Here is a 20,477-nt window from a genome sequence, read left to right on the forward strand (position 1 = left end):
ATAAAAAGTCATCAACTACCAGAAGGCATCCACGGAACAGGTCTTTTTGAAAGGCATTGACAAAGGAGCAACAACTCAAATATTTATTATGGTCTTTCACCCACCACAACATCTACAACCACCAAAACCAGCACAACATAAAATAAAGGTACACAAGTTATTCTAATGGAAACAGTTTCACAGGAAAAACCATCCACAATTTCTTTGTTTTTTTTTTTTTTTTTTTTTACAGCAAACTGTCTGTCCTTGCTGGTAATCGCCGGAAGAAGTTCAATGGCAGTGACGGCATCTTGTGCCTAAACCTTGGGTGCCTCATCAAGTAGAAACCTGCAATGACTGCCACCACCTGGAATGGTGTCACATATAGCACCATTGCTGCTAACAGGCAGAACACCAGAAACATCATTGTGGCACGAGGATCCCTCCAGCTCAGTAGTAACTGCAGCCGCTCCCCCTGCGTTGCGACATCCCCCACCACTGTTTGAATCCTCCCTGCCACGCTTCTCAGCCTATCATACCTCATTCTCACAAGCTCTGCACCCCGAGATGTAGGGAATGTGTCAAACTCCTCATCAAGCTCATCCGGGTGCGCAGCATCTGCATGAGAGATCCTCGTATTCATGTGGGGAGGATAGCGTGGGCGGAACCGATAATTCCACAGCCCTATCAAAAACATATAAAGAAAAATTGTTGGAAGTATCAGCTCTGGAAAGCAGACAAGCATCACAAACAGAATGTGCACCAGTACAGTAGTAATGGGGTTCTTCCACGCACACACATCCCCAAACCATTTTCCAACTGAAAACAAGCCCGAGAAGACCGACATGAGGCGAAAGAAATTTGCCTTGCTTCTGCGCATGCTCCATAAATGAGAATGAGCATCAGTCATGTACTCCACCACCTCCCTTCGGAGAGGTGGCTCCATTCGGCCCAGCCGTACCGCGACGATTTGGACAGCTTGGTGACGGAGCATCTCTTGCTGCATCAACAAAAGGGGACGTGCATAGTGCATCTTTGGTAAGAGGGGCCTCGAGTACTGATACAACAAGTTGAACGTTGATGTGGATGAGAACCGGATTGCAAGGTGGAGTTCTCCCATCTTCTTGACACCGGAGCTGTGGAGGACTATTAGAGGATATGTGTGGGTATACACACGTCCACTCTCGAGAGTCGAGAGTCGAATGCGTACCTTCCCAACATGCATGTCTTTGGGGCCATTAGAACCAGAAACCCTTTCAACAAGCTGGCAATTGTCGAAGACACCAACGGTGAGGACCGTGGCTGGATCATAGACATCCCATGTGTACTGCTCATTGAATCTTGGGCTCAGGTTGTCAATGATGGTGCGAGTCCGTACCCATTTCTGGCCATACTTGGCAACGCAGTAGGTGTCTGCTGTTCCCCTTCCTTCCCGCGTCTTCATTGGATGGAGCCCGTCCGCATTAAGGATGCCAAGTTCAAGCAACCCAATTGGAGGCTTCCACAGCTGCTTTGCAGTTGGTCGGAGGTCGCTGCTATAATGAGTGGACTCATCAAACACATGGTATCCTCCATCTAAGCAGATGCGAACCTGGATCTTGCTTGAGAACTTCTCCTCCTTCAACTGGTCCACATCGACTGCCACTGGCTTTTTAAGGTTAAGCCATTTCGGGAGTATAGCCCGGTCATCGGCACGCCTGTCTACAGACCCTAAAGGTACATGAACATGGCCAATCACCTCCTCTTTGCTGGCGCTGACACGATCTTCGACAGATAGGATTAGGTGATCCTCAAACGGTTCGGCAGCCACAAACATGAATTCTTCATTCCACTGACAGTTCCCCGTCCGAGACTGAATTGTCTTTGTCCTCAATATCTGGTGCCCTATCCGTGCTCTAGCAAACAGATCCGGGATGCGGCTTTTGTCAGACACGACAATATCTTGAGCTTCAATGATGTTGACTCGAACGTACCACAGCCTTGGTGCATGATAAACCTTCCCACGGATGTGGGAGCTCAGAGAAGCAGCAGAATCGGGAGGCAGTATAGCATCTGAATGCAGTGCATACGGGAAGCATTCATCGGCTTGCGTTCCATACCATATTGCTAGCATCAGTTCACCCTTAATTTTCTCCCCCTTCTTGTCCTCCAGACGGTACCACTCTGGAGCCAGAGGGCTATCTGGTGGAACTCGCGTTGGGACCTCATTCAAATCAAAACGCACGATTCCAACAAAATCATCCTTGACAAGATCTTTGTCTTTGACCACAACCTCAAGGAACGATGCTTGCAATCGCTCTCTAGAGAACGCAAACACCTCATTCCATTCTGGGTTCGCCTTCTTCTCAAAGTGCCTGGTGGTTCCCTTAAAGTTTCCGAGTCTCACCTCAACATAAGGATCAAGGCTCCCTGTTAGATCCTTGGCTGGTAACTCGCGTGCCTTCACCACTCGTACGAAAAGATACTGCATCTTCTCCACGAGGTCATAAGCACCCGCCTTCTCCCCAGGTATCACACGGCCTCCAACGACGCGCCCCCCACCAAGGAATGGACTTGTTTCTTTGAGTTGAAAGTCCACTGGTTGCTGTGATGATGACGATGAGAACATCCTGACAATCCGAGGTGGTTCAGATTTCATCTCGGCAGCGTACCTCACTGGCTGGTCACCGACTGGGGCTGTGGAATGTTGCTGGTGCTGCTCTCTTGGGAGGTGGTGAAAGGTCTGAACTGATTCCGCTCTGTTTTCTGAAAAGAAGTTCGGATTTGGACCGGTGAATTGATCTGGAGTTTGATGACTGCGAACTGGAGGAGGAGTACTGAGAAATGAATCAACAGCTGGGAGGGGGTTGGAAGGTCTCACTGAGGGGTCATCAGTGAGAAAAACTTTGAAGCCAAGCTCTCCTTTCACACGCGAAAAGATATGTTGCTTTTCCAATGGATAGTGCAAGGCGACAGCATCGGGGTAAGGGACAAAGGAAGAACCAGAGAGCCGAACCTTTCCGAGGGAGGACTTGGAATTGGAGGCTTGGTTGATATGATAAACATAGGCTTCTAGGTACAGGTTAGGAAGGTAGGAAGGGTCAGAGATGTTGAAGTAGAACTGCTCATTCCAAACAGGGTTCAGATCTTTTTCTTTGATGGTGGTCCGGAACTTCTGGTGATCGAAGTGGAGCTCTACACAAGCATTGACAGAACCCTGGCCATCCTTGGGCGCGAGGTCATGGGCACTAATAACTTCAACGCCCAGCTTAAGATTGTTCATTTTTATAATCTGGGAGTGGGTGAAGTTAGATAAGGGATTCCACCTACCGTAAGCTCAACCTGAATGGGGAAAAAGAAAAAAAAAAGAGACTGGTGAAATGTCACATATAAAGGTAATAAACTATTAGTGACTTTTACAAAGAATATACAGCAAAGGCTATTGTATTAACCTCATGTGTGCCATGAATAATTGCAAATTACCATGTAAAAAAATATAAATGAAAATACAAATCGTAAAACCAATATAAAATGGGACATAATGATTAACATAAGTTCTACAGGAGAACAATTAGCAAGAAGTTGAATGAACAGTCCCCACCTTGTGCTCAAATACAAAGTTATAATAACCCAATAGTTAGCAAAATTTGCCAGCACTCTTACTGTAAATGTTGATAGAAACATTATGCACGTTTCTGACTGTTTGTTAGGCAATACACACATACATACAATGTGCTGCATGCTTACAGACCTATGTATATATGTGGGTACATGCATATGCATATGCAATATAAGGAAGGCATGAAATACGCAACAAAAATTCGGTCTTTTGGTATATCATGTAAATATTGTACTAAAGCATTTAAAAAGACCTAAAACCGATGATTCCAGTCACTTAAATGCCCAAATTCGTTTACTTTGAGGAATTCAGAGAACTGTGCTTACTCAGAAATAAGTAGGTTTTTGAAAGGTGCAAAGCAATTGGCGAAATGATGTAGATAATTTACTCTGGAAACTTGTGAAGTTTATTTCAATAATTTTTATGAAGTAGAGAAGGATGGCATCTTAAATTTCTCAACTAATAATGCAAAATTGCAAGCCATGTTAAAAGTATATTTTTTTAATTTGTTTTACAAATTGAAAACAATTCTAACTATTCACTGCTTTTATATTCTCAAACTGTTCACTTTTTCTGGTCATCCAACTATAACAAGAAGTTTGGAGTCAAAACCCGCTTTAGTCTCCTATAGCAGGCAGACAGAACTTATTTAATTGGTTGGAAGGGCCTCGATAGTCCCCATTTTAAATGTTTTAACAGATGTGTGGTGCATATATTTAACTGGTATTTCTTCTATTAATAAAATAATGTACACTCCATTTCTTAGTTTTCTTTCTGAAGTTGAACACAGAGAATAACTGTAATGGAGTAGGTGCATTCCACCATAAAGGGACTTGGCAGCATCAACAACATATAAAGCAACTTGCAAAACCAGAGCAAATGAAATTCGCAGGAACAGTTTTATGAAGAAGTATGTCTACATTAGATTCCCAACATTAGCATTTAATATGTGCAGATCTGCAATGTGTTAAAAAAAAATAGCTTTCAAAAACTGTTGCAGTCACCATGCATCTGAATATTGGGGGCAAGATTTGGTCATATGATTATCTCCTTCAAAGTTAGTTCATCTGTAAATCTATTGACTTGATTTAGGTAGATTAGTTTTGAAAAGCCTCATTCCAGTAATAAACAGGGCCATACAACCTGATCTGGTAAACATTCCTAGAAAGATATAAGAACTTTGGAAAAAGCAACCTTCTGGAGACGTTAAAACTTCCCAAACAAAGTTGATGTGGTCATGCAGGTGATCGTCACTGTGGTGTGGTTGGCATAAATGATTGTCATTTTCAAAGTTTGCATTACTTAGTCTATGATGCCATGAACAACCCCAGCAATGGGGAAAAGAGTATTTTTTGTATGCTGTTTGGTTAAATATATTGCATATCATGTTTTTGATATCTACGCTTATCATAAAAACAGAAATATTAGCAATAACAACATGAATAAGCAGTTGTGCTTTTAGACTAAAAAAGGTGGAAAGGATTTGTACTCACTCTGCATTAACGAAAAATGTGTCTCTGATGGTGCATAGCAAGGTATGCTGAACCGGTACCGTCGGCCGTTTCGGCCGGCTAGCGGTACGGTTCGGTATGGTTTCATACCGTACCAAATCGACGATCCGAACCGGAAAAAAAAAAAGAGAAATAGAGGAAAATAGAGAGAGAAAGAGGAAGAAAAAAAAAAAAGGAGGGGAAGACCGCGGGGCCGCCGGATGGCCTCCGACTGGCCGCCGTGGCCGTCGGAGGGCGCAGTCCATGCGCACAGCGCCGCAGGCGTGAAACAGGGGCATCGCCCCTGTTTTGCATTTTTTTTAAAAAACATGGTTTTAAGTGAAGTAGGCAAACGATTTGCCGGCTTCACGATTTTTATTTTTTTAAAAAGAAGATTCTTAAGACGGCAATCCAGTTGCCGACTTCATAAGTTTAAAAAAAAAAATCGAAACAGACGTCGTCTGTTTCGAAAAAAAAAAAACGAACGGGCCTGGGGCTCCGCCAGCTCGACGCCTCAGGCCGTCGGCTCACCGGTCACCGGAGCCTCGAGGCTCCGTCGCTCGACGGCTGAGCCCGGGCCACCGGGAGCTTGAGGGGCTCCACCCGCTCGACCGCCCTCAGGCCGTCGGCGTCGGCTCGTCGGCCACGGGAGCCTCGCAACGCAGGCACCATCCGTCCAGTAAGTTCTCCGCTCCCCTCCGAGCACCTCTCTCTCTTTTTTGCTCTCTTGAAAGCCCTATCGGGCGATACGGGGCTCGGAAGCCCTCCGACGGCCAGCCGGCCTCCAATGGCTCCCACCTTCCTCCCTCCCCTCCCCTCTCTCTCTCTTTCTCACTTTCTTTCTTTTTTCTTCGGTATCACCGGTGTATCGATTTTACTAGCCGAATCGTGCCGGTTCCCGCGGTCCGGTACGAGATGGGGTGTACTGGCCGGTTCGGCATGGTATGGCAAACCTTGGAGCATAGATAAGTAGTGCTACTGCAATCAGCATATGCTCATATCCACAACATCATTGTGAACATGCACCACCACATCAAGCACTAATGTGAGATAACTTACTACATCCTACTCATAAAATTGCACTTTCAAATTCAAAGTGAGTATGGGGGGGGGGAGAGGAGAGAGAGAGAGAGAGAGAGAGAGAGATTTGGACCACCTCAAAAAGATGCATGAAAGTTCAAGAGAGTTCAGCATAGGTTTAAAAGGAAAAAATATTATATAACATTACATATTAGTCTCTCCTAGTGTATTGAAACAATGTGCACCAATACAGGTCATTAAGCAGTGACACAGGACGGCACAAAAAGCAAAGAATATGCAAATATCATGCGGAAAACCAACAGTATCGCATGTATCAAGAATACAATATGGTATGAACTGGCAACAAAATTGTTGGTTGAAAGTAAGGATTCAAGTCCCAGCAGGATGTCCCATGGGACACGGAATAAGATACCATTCCATGTATTGGGACAGGGCCATCCTGCTAGCATCCCAGCATTCCAATTGAGATGCCTTGGGACATCCTCTATCCAAATGTCGGGATGGGGTGGGATGGCGGCGCATCCCGTTCTATGAAAAAATCAGGACAGTTCCATCCTATAGGATTTAAAATCTTGATTGAAAGTCCTTGTCAATGAGGAAGCTTAAATTAAACTAATTTCAGTAAGCTTAAATCATACGAACTTCAATCAACTATCATAATTTTCAGCTTAATGCATAATGATTAAGGGCACAAAAAATTATAAATTGAAGAAGCAATAGCTAAACTATACAACAACTCAAGTAGAAATTGTCCCTTATGTCACAACTAAACAGATTTTCATGTACATAGAACTCTTATGATTCTAAAAAACAAAAGAATAACCATTAGAAGATCCCTACAAAGTACCTTATTAGACTGCAACAATATGAACAACTTTAGAACAATAAATCTTCCGAACAAGAAAAATTCAAATTTGGTTTTAGTCAGCCTGATTGAGTTTCATTTTCAGTAAAGTAGTTTGGTTGTTTCAACTTAGTTTTCTGAGGTTTGACAAGAAATATTAAAATTGAGAAATATTTAAAAACAATGAGGATAAAAAAAGTATTCTCTTAAAAAAAAGGAGGCTACAAAGCAAATATGCATGTTTCTATATTAGACATTATCTGCATTAGTAAAGTTAGTACGTGGATATGTATAAAAATATCTTGCATATGCATATGTCAAGATGCAAGAAACTCACAGTTTACATTTCTTTATTAACAGAATCTAAAACAATGATTTGATTTCTTTCTTAATTCCTGCAAAATGTTGTTCCTCAAATTTGAGGTTCAATGAAGTATAAGCAAGATCTTGGTATATTTTATAAATTTACCTATTAGTATCAATAAATAGTTAGTAAAATTTGATTTGTTTTCCTCTTAAATTCGTTAGAAATAAATATCCAAATGCTTCTAAATTTTCTTAGAACTTGCAGAACAAAGTTAAACTTTTATAAATTGATTTGTAATATTCCGTGTCATTACCTAATGAATAAGCTTTCCCACTCTCTAACTTTTTTCCTTTCCTGAGATTATGAGGGGCTAATCTCCACCTTCTACCATATACATATCCCACCCCTTGAGGGCTGAATCCAACCGGAATTGAACTCCTACCCCCTTGCCCAAGTGGCAAGAGGTGATACCATCCAAGCAAGCACACAATGATTGCTTCTATTAACTTTAAAGATGAAGAAAATGACCCAAAAAATATATCCAGATATTCACCGAATATAGACTTTCTGGTTGGTTTGTACCAATTTTGGTCTTTTGGCCCAAAATTGATTAAAAACTGCTGAAACTGGGTGAAAGCCAATTGAAAAACTGTGCAAAATCATATGCTCTCAGACAAGTTCCAGCAGAAATACACTTTTTGATGGTGAAGGCACCACAAACATTGTTATCATAGATATTATGAAAAAAATACAACTAAAAGCTAGATAGAAAGCTTTCACATATCAAGTGAAAAAACACCATGAACTTATATTCTGAAACACAAATATGTTGTACTCTCTAGCATTTCACATCATCCCTATGAATGGATATAAGTGCCGATCAGCATGGCATGGCACTATGTGTATCATCCTGGTGCCTTCCATGCAAGGAGCATTGGCATGGTATTGGCTGCATGTCCATAGTTTGCACTCTGCCATGCCAATGCATTCCAAGCACTAGCACAGCTCGTTGGAGCACAATGTACCATGATAGTGCCAAGTTCTCAGGTCACTTATACGTGACATGTAAACTGTCCTTAGGATGACTTAAAATTTCCTTCTAAAATAACGATCGTTTTATATAAGTATGAACCAAAATGTCCATGCTCACACCAAAAGGCTATTCATAGTCAAGTTGGATAATCAACTAATAATGATAAAAACTCCCCCTTTGACTCAAGAACTCCCTATGCAGATTTTATCCCAAAAAACAAAGATTTTTGGACCTCATCTAGCATTCCTAGAGAAGCAATGAAAGAAGATGCTATACTCAAAGGCTAGTTTTGCACAAGTGGGAAAAGATTCATGCAGCAAAAATGAGTCATTTGTAGGAGCAACAAAAATTATAGAAGGTCCCATTATGCTAGTACCAATAACAAGGTTTTAAATATCATGGGATAGGGCCATGGGATGGGATGCCCCACTTATCAACACTTGAGATGGTCGATGTTCAGTCATGTCCTGATCCATTTCCTGACTCACCCCTTCCCAACACTCACAACAGTGCCTCATCCCGACACTTGAGATTGTGAGATGTACTGTTGTTCCACCAGTGTTTAAAAATTCCTTGATCAATAATATTGTTTGTGGTGGAAAGTAAAATCTTCTCTTCTGTGTGATCTTTGAGATTACCAAATCACAGAGAGAATCAACGACAACAAAAGCGGCTCACAAAATTTACATGAAAAAACCTCTATTACAGAAAAAGAACCAAAAAGCAAGAAAGCAATCCACTAGGAAATAGGTTGCTACAACTTCAGCTCTTAAACCAATTAATCAGGACCCAACGATCACCCAGGTACAAGATCATCAATGAGGAAGACAAGAAAACACATCAAAAGCATGTTGTACAAAATCTATACAAGACATTGCGAAGTTGCATGCAGATACTGCAACCACATCGCTCACATGTCAATTATGAGATCACAAGTCAAGAAAGTTTACACCTAAAGAAATGGTATTTCTATCTTACTTCTCTGCTTTCCTCTTCTCTTTTCCCTACCATCCCTCTCTCTCTATTTGTGTTTGGTTGCACCATAGAGTAGTTTCTTAGGGCTTTGTTTTTTGATTACCCTTGCTACTACCACCTTGTCTTACCCATACCACGAAAGGAAAGGCATGGGTTTTGGTTGGCATAAGAAGGGGTCTCCCTTGCTTGGCAATTCTCCTACCCAATGTCACATGCTTGCATCAGACCCAACCCTCACAAGCTCCGACATTACCATGCTTCTCCTTTCATAGGGTCCTTCTCAACACACTTGATGGATTTTTTTTATCTCAATAAAAGACATCTTGTGCGATCCCCAAATCAATAAATGATTGCCTTGTTAATGTTGCAAATATGATGAAGACTTCTTTCCGCTAGTGTTCATTCTGCCCTCAAACAACTTCAGTTGTGACCTATACACAGCAATACCACTTATCTCTTGCCCCATCAAGGCCCCTGGTAAGCTTCCAATACCATTTGCCAAAATAACCACCGTAGCATCTCCATCCAGCTTGCCAACTGAAATTAAATTTTGGATGGCTAGATAACATTCTTTCTTATCCTTTCTTTATTTCTTCAAAATCTGAACTTTTATTCAAATTTAATCCAAAAACTAAGGGAAAACTTTGCAAAATTAAGTTTAGAGCATGAACATGGGATCAAGAAACAAATAATTCGAGATTTGAATTGATCACCAAAACCTACAACAAAAGATTTGAAAATAACCCAAGCAAAATAGTTGTTTAAAGTCAATTTCCAACTAAGTTGTTAAGAAGGGGCCAATCTACATCTACAAAACCAGCTATTAATCTTTTAAAAAACCATTGAAATAATATTAAGAAAGTGTTTGCCGTAATGATCGGTACATACCATACTAGGTATGCTATATCATACCAGCACAAAGTCTCATACTGTACTGACACTTGGTACACCTAGCCGTCTTATACCATACATGTACCAACATTATAATAGGATGATATCGGTATAGGGTCCGGTATCGAGATGGAAAATCTTGTAAAATGCTAATAGTGACTTCATGGAAAAAATGAAGTAATGCATTTTGGAACTAATGATGTGCAAATGCTACCAAAATTTGGAAAATAATGGTTACAATTTGGCTTTGTTTGGGTTCCACCCAAGCTTAGGCCCAAAATCATTGTAAATTTCAAATCAACCCAATGAATACACTTCCTTTCAGATTGATTATTTTATATGTTATCCAACTTGATCCAATCTATGAAAGCCTTTAATTAAAAAATATTTTAAAGACTATTTTATATTTAAAAATATTTTTGCAATTAATTATTTAAAAATATATAAAATATATATTTTATTAATCTAGTTTCTTTCCAAATGCTAATTTAACATCCATATATTTTACATGTATTCTAGATTCCAAGTTATGTGATAAATATGTGTATCTATCTTTAGCACGCATAAAGAACAATGAGTGGGATAGTTAATTTGATAACCTCACCTTTTCGGCAAACATAGTTTTTAAAAAAATGCCATACAAACAGTCTCTAGGGTGTATCATGCATACCTATTAACACCCTTGTCAATACAACCCTTGATAGGCATTTGCCCTACCCACCCTTGGTTGGTACAAGTTTATTCCATAGAATTTTGAACACCTAGTATGGTAAATCTTCCATCACAGCCCACCATATCGACTAGTTATTCCAATTCAAACTGATCATCCAACCAATGATTCCATTCATGATGCATAAGTGAATCCTTGATACCAATCTTGTGCTCTAATACAACTATCAGAAGCAATGTGTTCCCTTTTGTGTGTGATCTATGAGATTGCCAAACTATAAAGACAAGAAAAAAACAAAAATAAAAGAGGTACACACAATTTTACATGGAAGACCTTTTAATAAGAAACAAATCACAAGGCCATAAGATTTCACCAAGCAATAGGGATGTTATAACTTGACCTCTTAGGCCGATCAATCCCGACTTAAGAATCATCACTTGCATACATAACTAGTACGCCAATCATCCACACACAAAATCACCAAGCATTGTGCGAGACATTGCAAAGTTGCGTACCGAATATTGAAGCTGCACAATCACGTGCCAGGGACAAGATCTATAGTCAAGGTCACTGCATCTGAAGAAAGGGTGTCTCTTTCCTCTTTCTTTTCCCTCTCTCCTCCGTCTCTTCTCTTCTCTTCTCTCTCCTCTTTTCCCACTCTCCATTTGTCTATGTGTCTCTTGCTACACCACACAACAGCCCTAAGGCATTCTTTTTTTTTTCCTTAATGAACCATGCCCTCACCACCTCTCTCTTACTGATACCAGGAAAGCAGAGGCACAAGTTTTTGAGTTGGCATAAGGGGGGCTCCACATGAATTGGATGCCACTCTAACATATGGAACACTCTCAAGGGTAAGCCCAATGCCAAGAAAGTCAACAAAAACAAGGGTTAGGATGAAAAAATGTGTCTTGTACATTTAAGACGCCAAAGAAGCTTTGAGGTTAAAACATGCACACCAAGTTGTTAGGCTTTTTCTTTTTCTTTTCTTTTTATGGTGCACAAGTTTAAGACTTCAAGTTGCATTACATCATAACACTTCAAAACATAATCTTTATCCATTATGGTCTAAGTTGATTTATAATCATAGTAATATAAAAGAAGCTTTTGAAGGTCATTAAATACTTGGAGCCAATTTCTGGATTTGCTAGGGCACTCCTATTATTATATCAACTATTGCTTTGCTTCAGGAAGGAGCCATATAAAGTTAATTGACTTGTCAAACAAAGCATGTTGTGTAGAGTCCTTATTGACCACTAACCCTCAATGCAGTTTGTTTGATAGCTTCCTAAAGAGACATGTATATAAAATATTTTGGTAGCCGAGGATATTCATTTTGCTTATTCTTTTGATATAGAAAACTTTCCTTTCTTATTTTCTACCTTCTTTTTCTTGTCATTCAATATGATTTTCTTCAATGAACCGGCTTTTGAATCTTCAAGGCAAAATAAGCTCATAGACTCAACATCCCTTGAAAATTGCATCAGATTCCACAATATTGAAACAAACCTTTGATTGAAATCCTTGGATCATTCCCTTTTCATGCAGCTTTAGAATTAAAAACAAAGATGTCTGCAAACACCATTAATTGACCTATAAACTAAATAAACTAAGTTACATTCTACTTTGCAAGGACTTCAGTGTAGACTGGCACAATATGGATGAATTCACAAAAAGAGAAAAGTAGCATGCTCTAAATGCATAACATCATTTAGGTTACTTTGTCTATTCTAATCAAGGTTTGTGGAACCGGTATTGGGACCCATGCCGGCCGACTGGCGGGTGATACGAGTCCGTATGGATCCGTATCTGACTGGACCAGCATGAACTGACACAGGAGTGAAAAAAGGAACCGAGGAGGAAAAGAGAGAAAGAGGGGAGGGGGAGGGAAGTGGAGGGAGGGAAAGGATGACCAGAGGAGATGCCAATCGTGGCCACAGGCGGGCTGCTGACGTAGTCAGAGGGCAGCCAAGACCTCCGCTTCCTCTATCAAATCGCAACCAAGAGAGAGAGATAGAGAGGGGGGAAGAAAAGTATAGAGGGGAAGCCAACGGAGAGGCCACTGGAGGGTCTCTGACTGACTATCGTGACTGCCAAATGGCAAAATCGCGGCTTGCGGCTCTATCTCCTGTTTTAGGTGTTTTCTTAAAAAAGCCTAACCACAATTAAGTGAAGCCGGTAATAGATTTGCCGGCTTTGCTATTCATCATTGTTTTAAAAAAAAATACGTGATGAACAGAGATAGTCGTCCTTATTCTGTGGCTACTCCGTCCATATCTTTTTCGTTGCCCAATGGCCACCTAACACCCTCCGGTGGCCTCTCTGCCGATTGCGCCTCCTTCTGATAATCTCACTCCCCGATCTTTCTCCATTTTTTTATCTCTCTTAATTAAATGTCCTATTAGGCGACACGGAGCTGCGAAGGTCTCGGCGGCTCGCCAGGCCACCGACGGCACGTTCTGTCTTTCCCTCCCCTCCCCTCTCTCTTCCTCTCTTTCCCTCTCTCTCATCTGATGTTCCGATTCAAAAGGCCGAACTGTCCTAGTTTGTGGCCAGTACAGCCCGAAACTGTCCAGTTCAGGATGGTTTGGTGAATCATAATTCTAATTCACACTTGTCTAAGTGTTAGACAACCTCCCAGAACTTGTAATCTTTGCTGATTCTCTCTCTTTCTACTACAAACTTATAATAGTATCTCTTACATTAAGTTGAAGCAAACTTGTCCTCCAATCCTTGATGCTATTCTGCTTTGGATGTAGTCCTGAAATCTCTAACTGAGAGGAATTTACTCTGCAATTTAGCTTCAAAAAAAAAAAAAAGGGAAGGCAGATGAATTATAGAACTCTTTTAGCCTTAAATGCTAAAATGTGAACTTTCTTCACTAGTTTAGTCTTCACAAAATTTAGCCTTTGTTGTTCAAATAAGTGTTCTCCTCATATCATGTGGTTTTCTTGTTGTTAAAATCATTCATTAAGCTTGTGTCACTGACACAGGAAGAACATTGCATACAACTTAAGTCACAAAGTATTATCATTAAGCTATGCAGCTTAAAAATATAGTAACCAACACACACTTCCATGCTGTTTCCAAAAACCTGATAAGAATCACATTGTTTGTGCTCCCTCCCAAACTACATTATCTCCAGCTGCACATTATCTTCATCTGGTAGGGTCACTGCACAACCTTTATTTTCATAACACATTTGAATAGACAGAATTTACCAGCATCAAACTCCTTCAGAAACTCCTCATAACATATTATCCTTCTCTTCACCATTTTGGCTACAATATCTGGTACTATGTCAAACGGTTGGCCAATGAGTTATCCCGCCATACTTGTAGCAGCTAAAGGAAAGCCCGTTTTATGCTTTAGGCATAGGTTTCAAAAATGAACACCTAGGCCATGTTTGTTCATGAATAAGAAAATTGAATATGCTCTTCTATTTCTTGTATTCTTCTTTATTTTACTGTATCATGCTTCTTCATGGATAAATCTGAAATATCTTTACTTCAAGAGCTGGACTAAACTAAAATGGTAGTCAACACTGTTTATTTGCCCAAGCAGGAACAGGTGGATGAAGGCTAACCTTTTTGCAAATCAAGAGGAATAAAACCTCTCCAACCATACTAATAAAGTTTTGTGGCCGAATGGTTTATTTGGGTGAAAACAGATGTAGGCCTGTTGACTGAATAAAATATGCAGGCTAGATAAGACTAGCTTTAGGCATTTGGGGCATAGACCCCTTACTTAGAGCTTCTTTATTCACAAACCAAATAGGGCCCTAGAAAGGAAGTTACGCTTAAGGGCAAAGGATCTATATGCATATATTAGTCCAGCATTTGCCGTACTGCCCCATACCAGATGATACGTGGCATACTATATGGTATTGATACGTCAAACCACCCCATACCAACATAGCCGTACTGTACCATACTGCATATTGACACTATAGTGAAATTTCACCAGTATGGGGTCCGGTACCGAGACGGCAAACCTTAGCTCATTCATTGTGCCATCTTATATTAATTTTCCATGGTCAAGAACTCCAGATACAAGTTGAGCCCCCTCTATGGTACATAACTGTTGGTTATGTCTCCTGATTGCAAGCCTGTGTAATCAGCTCCAAGTGTTGATATGCACAGCAATCTCCTTGAAGAAGTTTGGAAATGATCTCAGATGTTCAAATCATCCAGTTTCAATGAGCTTCAGTCAAAACTAGCCAAAATCACTGAAAACATTGATAAAGCTCCATAGGTGATCAGACTTTTGCCGTAGTTTTGTTGACCCTTAAGAAAACTTGGTACATCAAAACATACATGTGATCAAGGATAAAATAATTTTAATACATTATTATGTGTGTGTCAAATGTGTGTATATTCTACTTTGTAAAAATCACAATTTTATTCCCAATAGAAAAATGAATAAAAACATCTAACAAATCACTCTGCTTATATGGAATCCTGCATGTACCATACTGCTGGAATTTATACCACTATCAAGTATGGAAAAAACGAATTCATTTTCAGCAAGTAAGCATGACACTCTATTATTTTCTATAATTGACCAACATTATCAAATCACCAAATACTTAAAAAAAAAAAATGCAAGCATTCTGGAATTATTGAAACAAAGATTATAGCAAAACTGTGTTATGATGTGGCAAGAGAAGAAGATTTACCACATTGTGGTTACAAAAAGTCTGGTACCTTATATTCAGCTAAGGTCATTAGTTTCCTTGGAAGGATATCAAATTGAATTGATGGAACTTGCCAGCTGTAGAAGTATGAGACTTTACTCAAGTTAAGGGCTACTGATTATATAGATCCAAAGGTAAGTTCAAAAGTGACTCAAATTTCTTCTACATGCATCAAGTATCAAGGTTATAAGTTCTAGTCAATGCCAGCCTGCATGCTAGGAGCCAACATGGGGCACGCATGTCCAAGGTACCATGCACATCCCTAGATATCAATGAAGTTGATAAGTTTCAGAATGGCTTGGCATTAACCAAAACAAAATTGATTGTTGTCTCCCTCATCATTAATCTGTATCGTAGGAGTGGGAGGTTGTTTGTTGGTTTTGCACAATACAATTCAGTCAGCCGACAACTAAAAAAATGTTTTTACAAGAATATCATTTAACTAAATGACCATTTACATATCACAGTAAATAAGGAACAAAACCCCTTTGAGTTCAACAAAAAATAATTTAAAAATAAAAAACCATCAAATAAAGGTCAACTTTCTGTCTCAAGAACAAGATCTAGATTTCTGAAGTTGGGTCAAAATAGTGACTTTTTAGTGCTAGGAAATTTTGTGAATCAAGCGGATCGATCAGGCTCATGTTGGGCTTGGTTTGAAACTAGGCTCAATCTGGTAATAAATAATCAGGCTCATTTCAAGAGTTATGCTGAAAAATAATTTCAAGCCAAGCTTAATCAAACACAGAATCAATCATGCTTGGCTCAACTACACCCCTATGTCATGCCTCAAGTAACATCCCATAACGTATTCATCAATCATCAAGCATACATACCCACATTTTTTATTTTATGGGAAGATGTGAGTTTAAAATATTGTTTTAACTTTCAATTCATTAACAACTCTTAGGACTGGTTTGGTTCATGAGAAAAATTTCTCCTCACTGGAATGTTTTCTCTGGGAATTTGATGCCTGGGTATATGATGCCTAGGAAAGTGGTTTTTGAATTTTGGTTGACCATGGGAAAGTGGCACATTCTATAGTCAGCTTATATTTGATTGAGCATTTACTTTCTTGAGAAAGTTATATAAAACACCTGTCATACCCTTAATAAAGGAAAAGACCTAACCCCATTCTATCTAAAAGCTTAAGGACACTTTTGCTCAAAAAAAAAAAAAAAAAAAAGGAAAAACCAATTCTCAATCGGTGGGAATTGGATTTTCCCATATCCCACATAGAGTTTTCTTTTCCACGAAATATGAGAATCTTATTTCCATGGACAAGCTACCTTTCCATTTCTCCTTTGAATATTGCAACCAAACATAGGTATTTCTCTATTTTTCCCTTGATCACACTGCCCCTCCTCTTCCAGTGAATCAAATGAGTCCTTAATGTATCAAACTTTTACTTAAGTTCACACCCCATGCCCATTGCATGTTGGCGAGTGCCATGTGTCAGCATGGCATGCTATGTGTCATGCTGGCCCCAAGGTGACCCAACCCTTGTCAATGGCACTTACTGACTTAAATCATTGGCACAAAGAATGAACATTTGCCTAATTGATTATTTCTTAGAAACCAATCAAGAGGTTCTAAGAGAATTTGACAAGCACAATCCAATAAGGAAGCCAGATAGAAACTAAAGTCATTTGCTAAGAAAGTCAAATAAGTTTTCCTACATATCAAGATTCATTTGTTTTGAATAATATACATGAATGCCACAGCATAAAGGTAAACAAGGAGAAAGGAAAGGTTAAAAAAAAGAGAAACTGAAAGATGAATGATAGAGTTAATTACCTTAAGGTTTCCCCGTCACAAAGAAATGATTAAGTTGATCTGAAAATGATTAAGAGAAAAATAAAATTATAGCTTCAAAATAAAAAGTTAGTCACTTTGTATTAAGCCTTATAGCTACACAAATGATTCAAGCAAAAACTTAGAAATTCTAACAGATTAAGGGATAAAATATATATTAATGTTACTTTCGTGCTGCTTTTATAATGTTTAAACATGTCCTATTACCTAACATGGCTATAAACATGTAACAAGAATTTCTCAAGTATATATAATGCATAGCCCAAATGGTTGATAATGCTTGTACTTGATATTATTTTACAGATCCTTACAAGTCCAGCATTACCCAGCAAACCGGTACATGGCTGGTTGTTGAAAAGATCCTACAAGTAATGCTTGACATCAACCAAACCAGTGTGTAAGCCAGTTCTACCGAGTAAGCAAAAGTAGTTTGAGCAAGATTGGGATGGCTTAGGCCACAATGACTTTAAGAAATTGTTGGCTAGCTTAAAGTATTTCCATTCTTATACTTTAATATTTTCAAGAACAGGTGAGAAGAAGCAATAAGAAAGAGGTGAAAACAAAAAAATAGGAGTAGATAAAATACTAAACATAATACAGTAAAAGAATTAGAGGTGGTTGCCTATCACTGTAAGGAAGTGGTTCAAGTAAACAGCATGCAAAAATTGCATCACAGATTCAATTTTGGTCTCTGCCAAATGGAAAGTAGTATTCCATAGTTTGTTCCTAAATTGATATGAGTCATTTACTATAAAAAAAAAAGCCTATACATATAGTTGCACTTCTTTGGCTGCAAGATTGATTAGAGAGATTTGCTACAGGGAATCCAAACTAACAGAATCAGGAGACAGACACCTTACAAAGCAAACTTATTTGTGAAAAAATAAGGAATCATTAAATCCCTAACTTCTACAAATTCCAGATAAAGAATAAACAAGAAGAAAAGTCGGACTAGTGACTCTAAATTGAAAGACTCATATAACTCCAATCAAATTTCTTAGTCCTTACTCCTATTCACCTCTAAAAGACTTAAAACCCCAGGAACAGCTATTCGTGAGTCCTCTTAGGACCCAAAAGCCAAGCAAACCCTTCAAAATCTCACTTCTTTCCCAACAAAGAAACTTTGGGGGGGGGGGGGGGAGAACCTGCAAACTGCTCTGTTCTTACAAAATTTCCACAAAAAAAAAAAAAAAAAAAAAAAAAAAGTCTCCACAAAACTAACAAAAAAGGAAAGAAAGATCAGAATTATTAGGATTAAAAAGAGGCAAAGTTCTTCACCTTCTGAAATGAACTTCCTTGGCTCTTGTACACTATCCTGTCCTGCCTCCCCCCCCTTAAATTTCGAGCTGGTGAGCTCTTCGAGTTCCTGGAGGTTTCTCCTCCTCCTTGGGCCACTTGAAGCCTGCCATGTGGCAAGAGAAGGTTGTGTTACCATCTATGGCAACAGGAAACAAAACAGAATAAACAAAAGAGGAACAGGAGGGAAAGACCCTTGAAGGCAGCACTCTGTGTGTGTGAGAGAGAGAGAGGTTTCTTGGAAGAAGAGTAGGTCCAATGGAAGGAGATGGGAAGGGAGGGGCATCCTATCGCCATCAGAGAAACAAGATATCTCTGCCTCTCCGTGACGTCGCTTTTTCTCCGGTTCTTCGCCTTCATAATTTTAGTTTTAGAACTTCCATAAACAAATAACAACGTCCCTACTAATCGCTTTCTCTTCTCTGTTCTCCACGTTGACAACAAAACAAGCGCGACAGTCCAGTGCGTGCCCCCACTTGACCACCATTACAAGCATCCCAGACGGTGAGAGTTCTTGCACAAGGTTTAAAATTCACAGCCGTTTCAACAGTTTTGATATATGATAAGCATAATTTGACATATTTATGCTTGTAATTCATTTAAACAAAAATACTTTTACCTCGAATTTTTATTTCAGGCGACATAATTTTTTTTTTTTTTTCGGTAGTAACAGAAAAACCTCATATTCACCTATTTGTCTCCTTTATTTTTTATGATAATAAATAATAGTTGATTATTCTTTACAAGTAAATCTTGCAAAGAATTAAATTGATAAATGGTGGCTGTTATTTTTTTAAAGAAATAAAAAATTGGCATTCTAAAAATCCAAGTTTCGTATCTTTTGCATATCTAATTATTATACATTAAATTGACGATAATTTATCTTTTTCTTTTTCTTTAAACAGGAGCTGATGGTAATTTATATGCTATTAATCAGTAACTCTTTCTTGGAAGGTCCAAGGGGTTACCACCATTTTAACTCGTCCATTCTGTTTGTGAAATAACCCCACATATATTTCTTATGAAAGTTAATATCTATATCTTTTGATTCATGTTGCCAGATGAGATGATTCTTTACTATTTTTCTTTTCCAAACTTCCCTATCCTGTCCTACGATCCTTATCCTTGCAAATCTTCGTTCTTCCGCAATGTAGGATCTACGCTACATCCATTAACAAAATGCATCGCTGACATCACTTGGGCCAGGAAAAGCACTTTCAAGATGACTTCACCTATCCTTATTCTCCATTAAAAAATGACCGAATTTTGACAATTTAGGCGTGCTACAGGTTGACTGACTCGCGAGCTACCACCCCATCATTAAAACTCGAGGGCAATTTCGCCGCTCTTGCGGTGAGCAGGGACCACAGGTTATAGCTGAATTCCGTACACGACAGGTGCCGCGGGTCCAACAAGTGCGCGGTGGGGACAGGGTTGCATCTTGTGCACGAAAGAAGGATTCTACTTCCTTCGCATGGATCCACCGTCGCTTCAAGATCCATGTAACGGCGAAATTTAGAGTGCTTTGAGGTCCATATGTGGCATAATCCAAGGGTCAGCATCGCGAGAAAACTATAAATCAATTCATCAAAAGGCGATAACCCCGGGCCTTTTGATGTATATATATAATTTAGGTGTTATTAAAAGGATGGGACATAATCGAATCCTTTTGAAAGATTAATATGGCGATAATGCATGTGGCGTCATTTATGTGGGTGTGTTTCACACTTAGATGGGAAAGGTTTCAATCTTACCTAAAGATAGGGGTTGTTGGTTGAGAATGGTCCCCCGAGAATCTAGTGTGATATTCTTTGTGGGCATGCTAATATATGGAGGAGAAAT

At 39.4% G+C, this 20,477-nt stretch overlaps 1 protein-coding gene across 4 annotated transcripts; it reads right to left on the minus strand.

Annotated features, from left to right (window-relative positions):
* Nucleotides 1-56: 56 nt before the first annotated feature.
* Nucleotides 57-19,010, minus strand: LOC105042892 (FT-interacting protein 3). 4 transcript variants are annotated; one of them, XM_073256424.1, is made up of 5 exons: nucleotides 18,830-19,010; nucleotides 18,618-18,741; nucleotides 17,322-17,360; nucleotides 845-3,300; nucleotides 439-663 (listed from the first exon to the last, which is right to left on the minus strand). In XM_073256424.1, the coding sequence occupies exons 4-5, from the start codon at nucleotides 3,239-3,241 to the stop codon at nucleotides 619-621; spliced, it is 2,442 nt and encodes an 813-aa protein (XP_073112525.1). In that variant the 5' UTR covers nucleotides 3,242-3,300; nucleotides 17,322-17,360; nucleotides 18,618-18,741; nucleotides 18,830-19,010; the 3' UTR covers nucleotides 439-618. The 4 variants fall into 4 exon arrangements, with proteins under 4 accessions (XP_073112522.1, XP_073112523.1, XP_073112524.1 ...); XM_073256421.1 differs by having other exon boundaries at nucleotides 57-3,300; nucleotides 18,830-19,009; XM_073256422.1 differs by lacking the exon at nucleotides 17,322-17,360 and having other exon boundaries at nucleotides 57-3,300; nucleotides 18,830-19,009.
* Nucleotides 19,011-20,477: the final 1,467 nt, after the last annotated feature.

This window comes from Elaeis guineensis, chromosome 4 (genome assembly GCF_000442705.2).
Source record: "Elaeis guineensis isolate ETL-2024a chromosome 4, EG11, whole genome shotgun sequence".
NCBI classification, from domain to species: Eukaryota; Viridiplantae; Streptophyta; class Magnoliopsida; order Arecales; family Arecaceae; genus Elaeis; species Elaeis guineensis.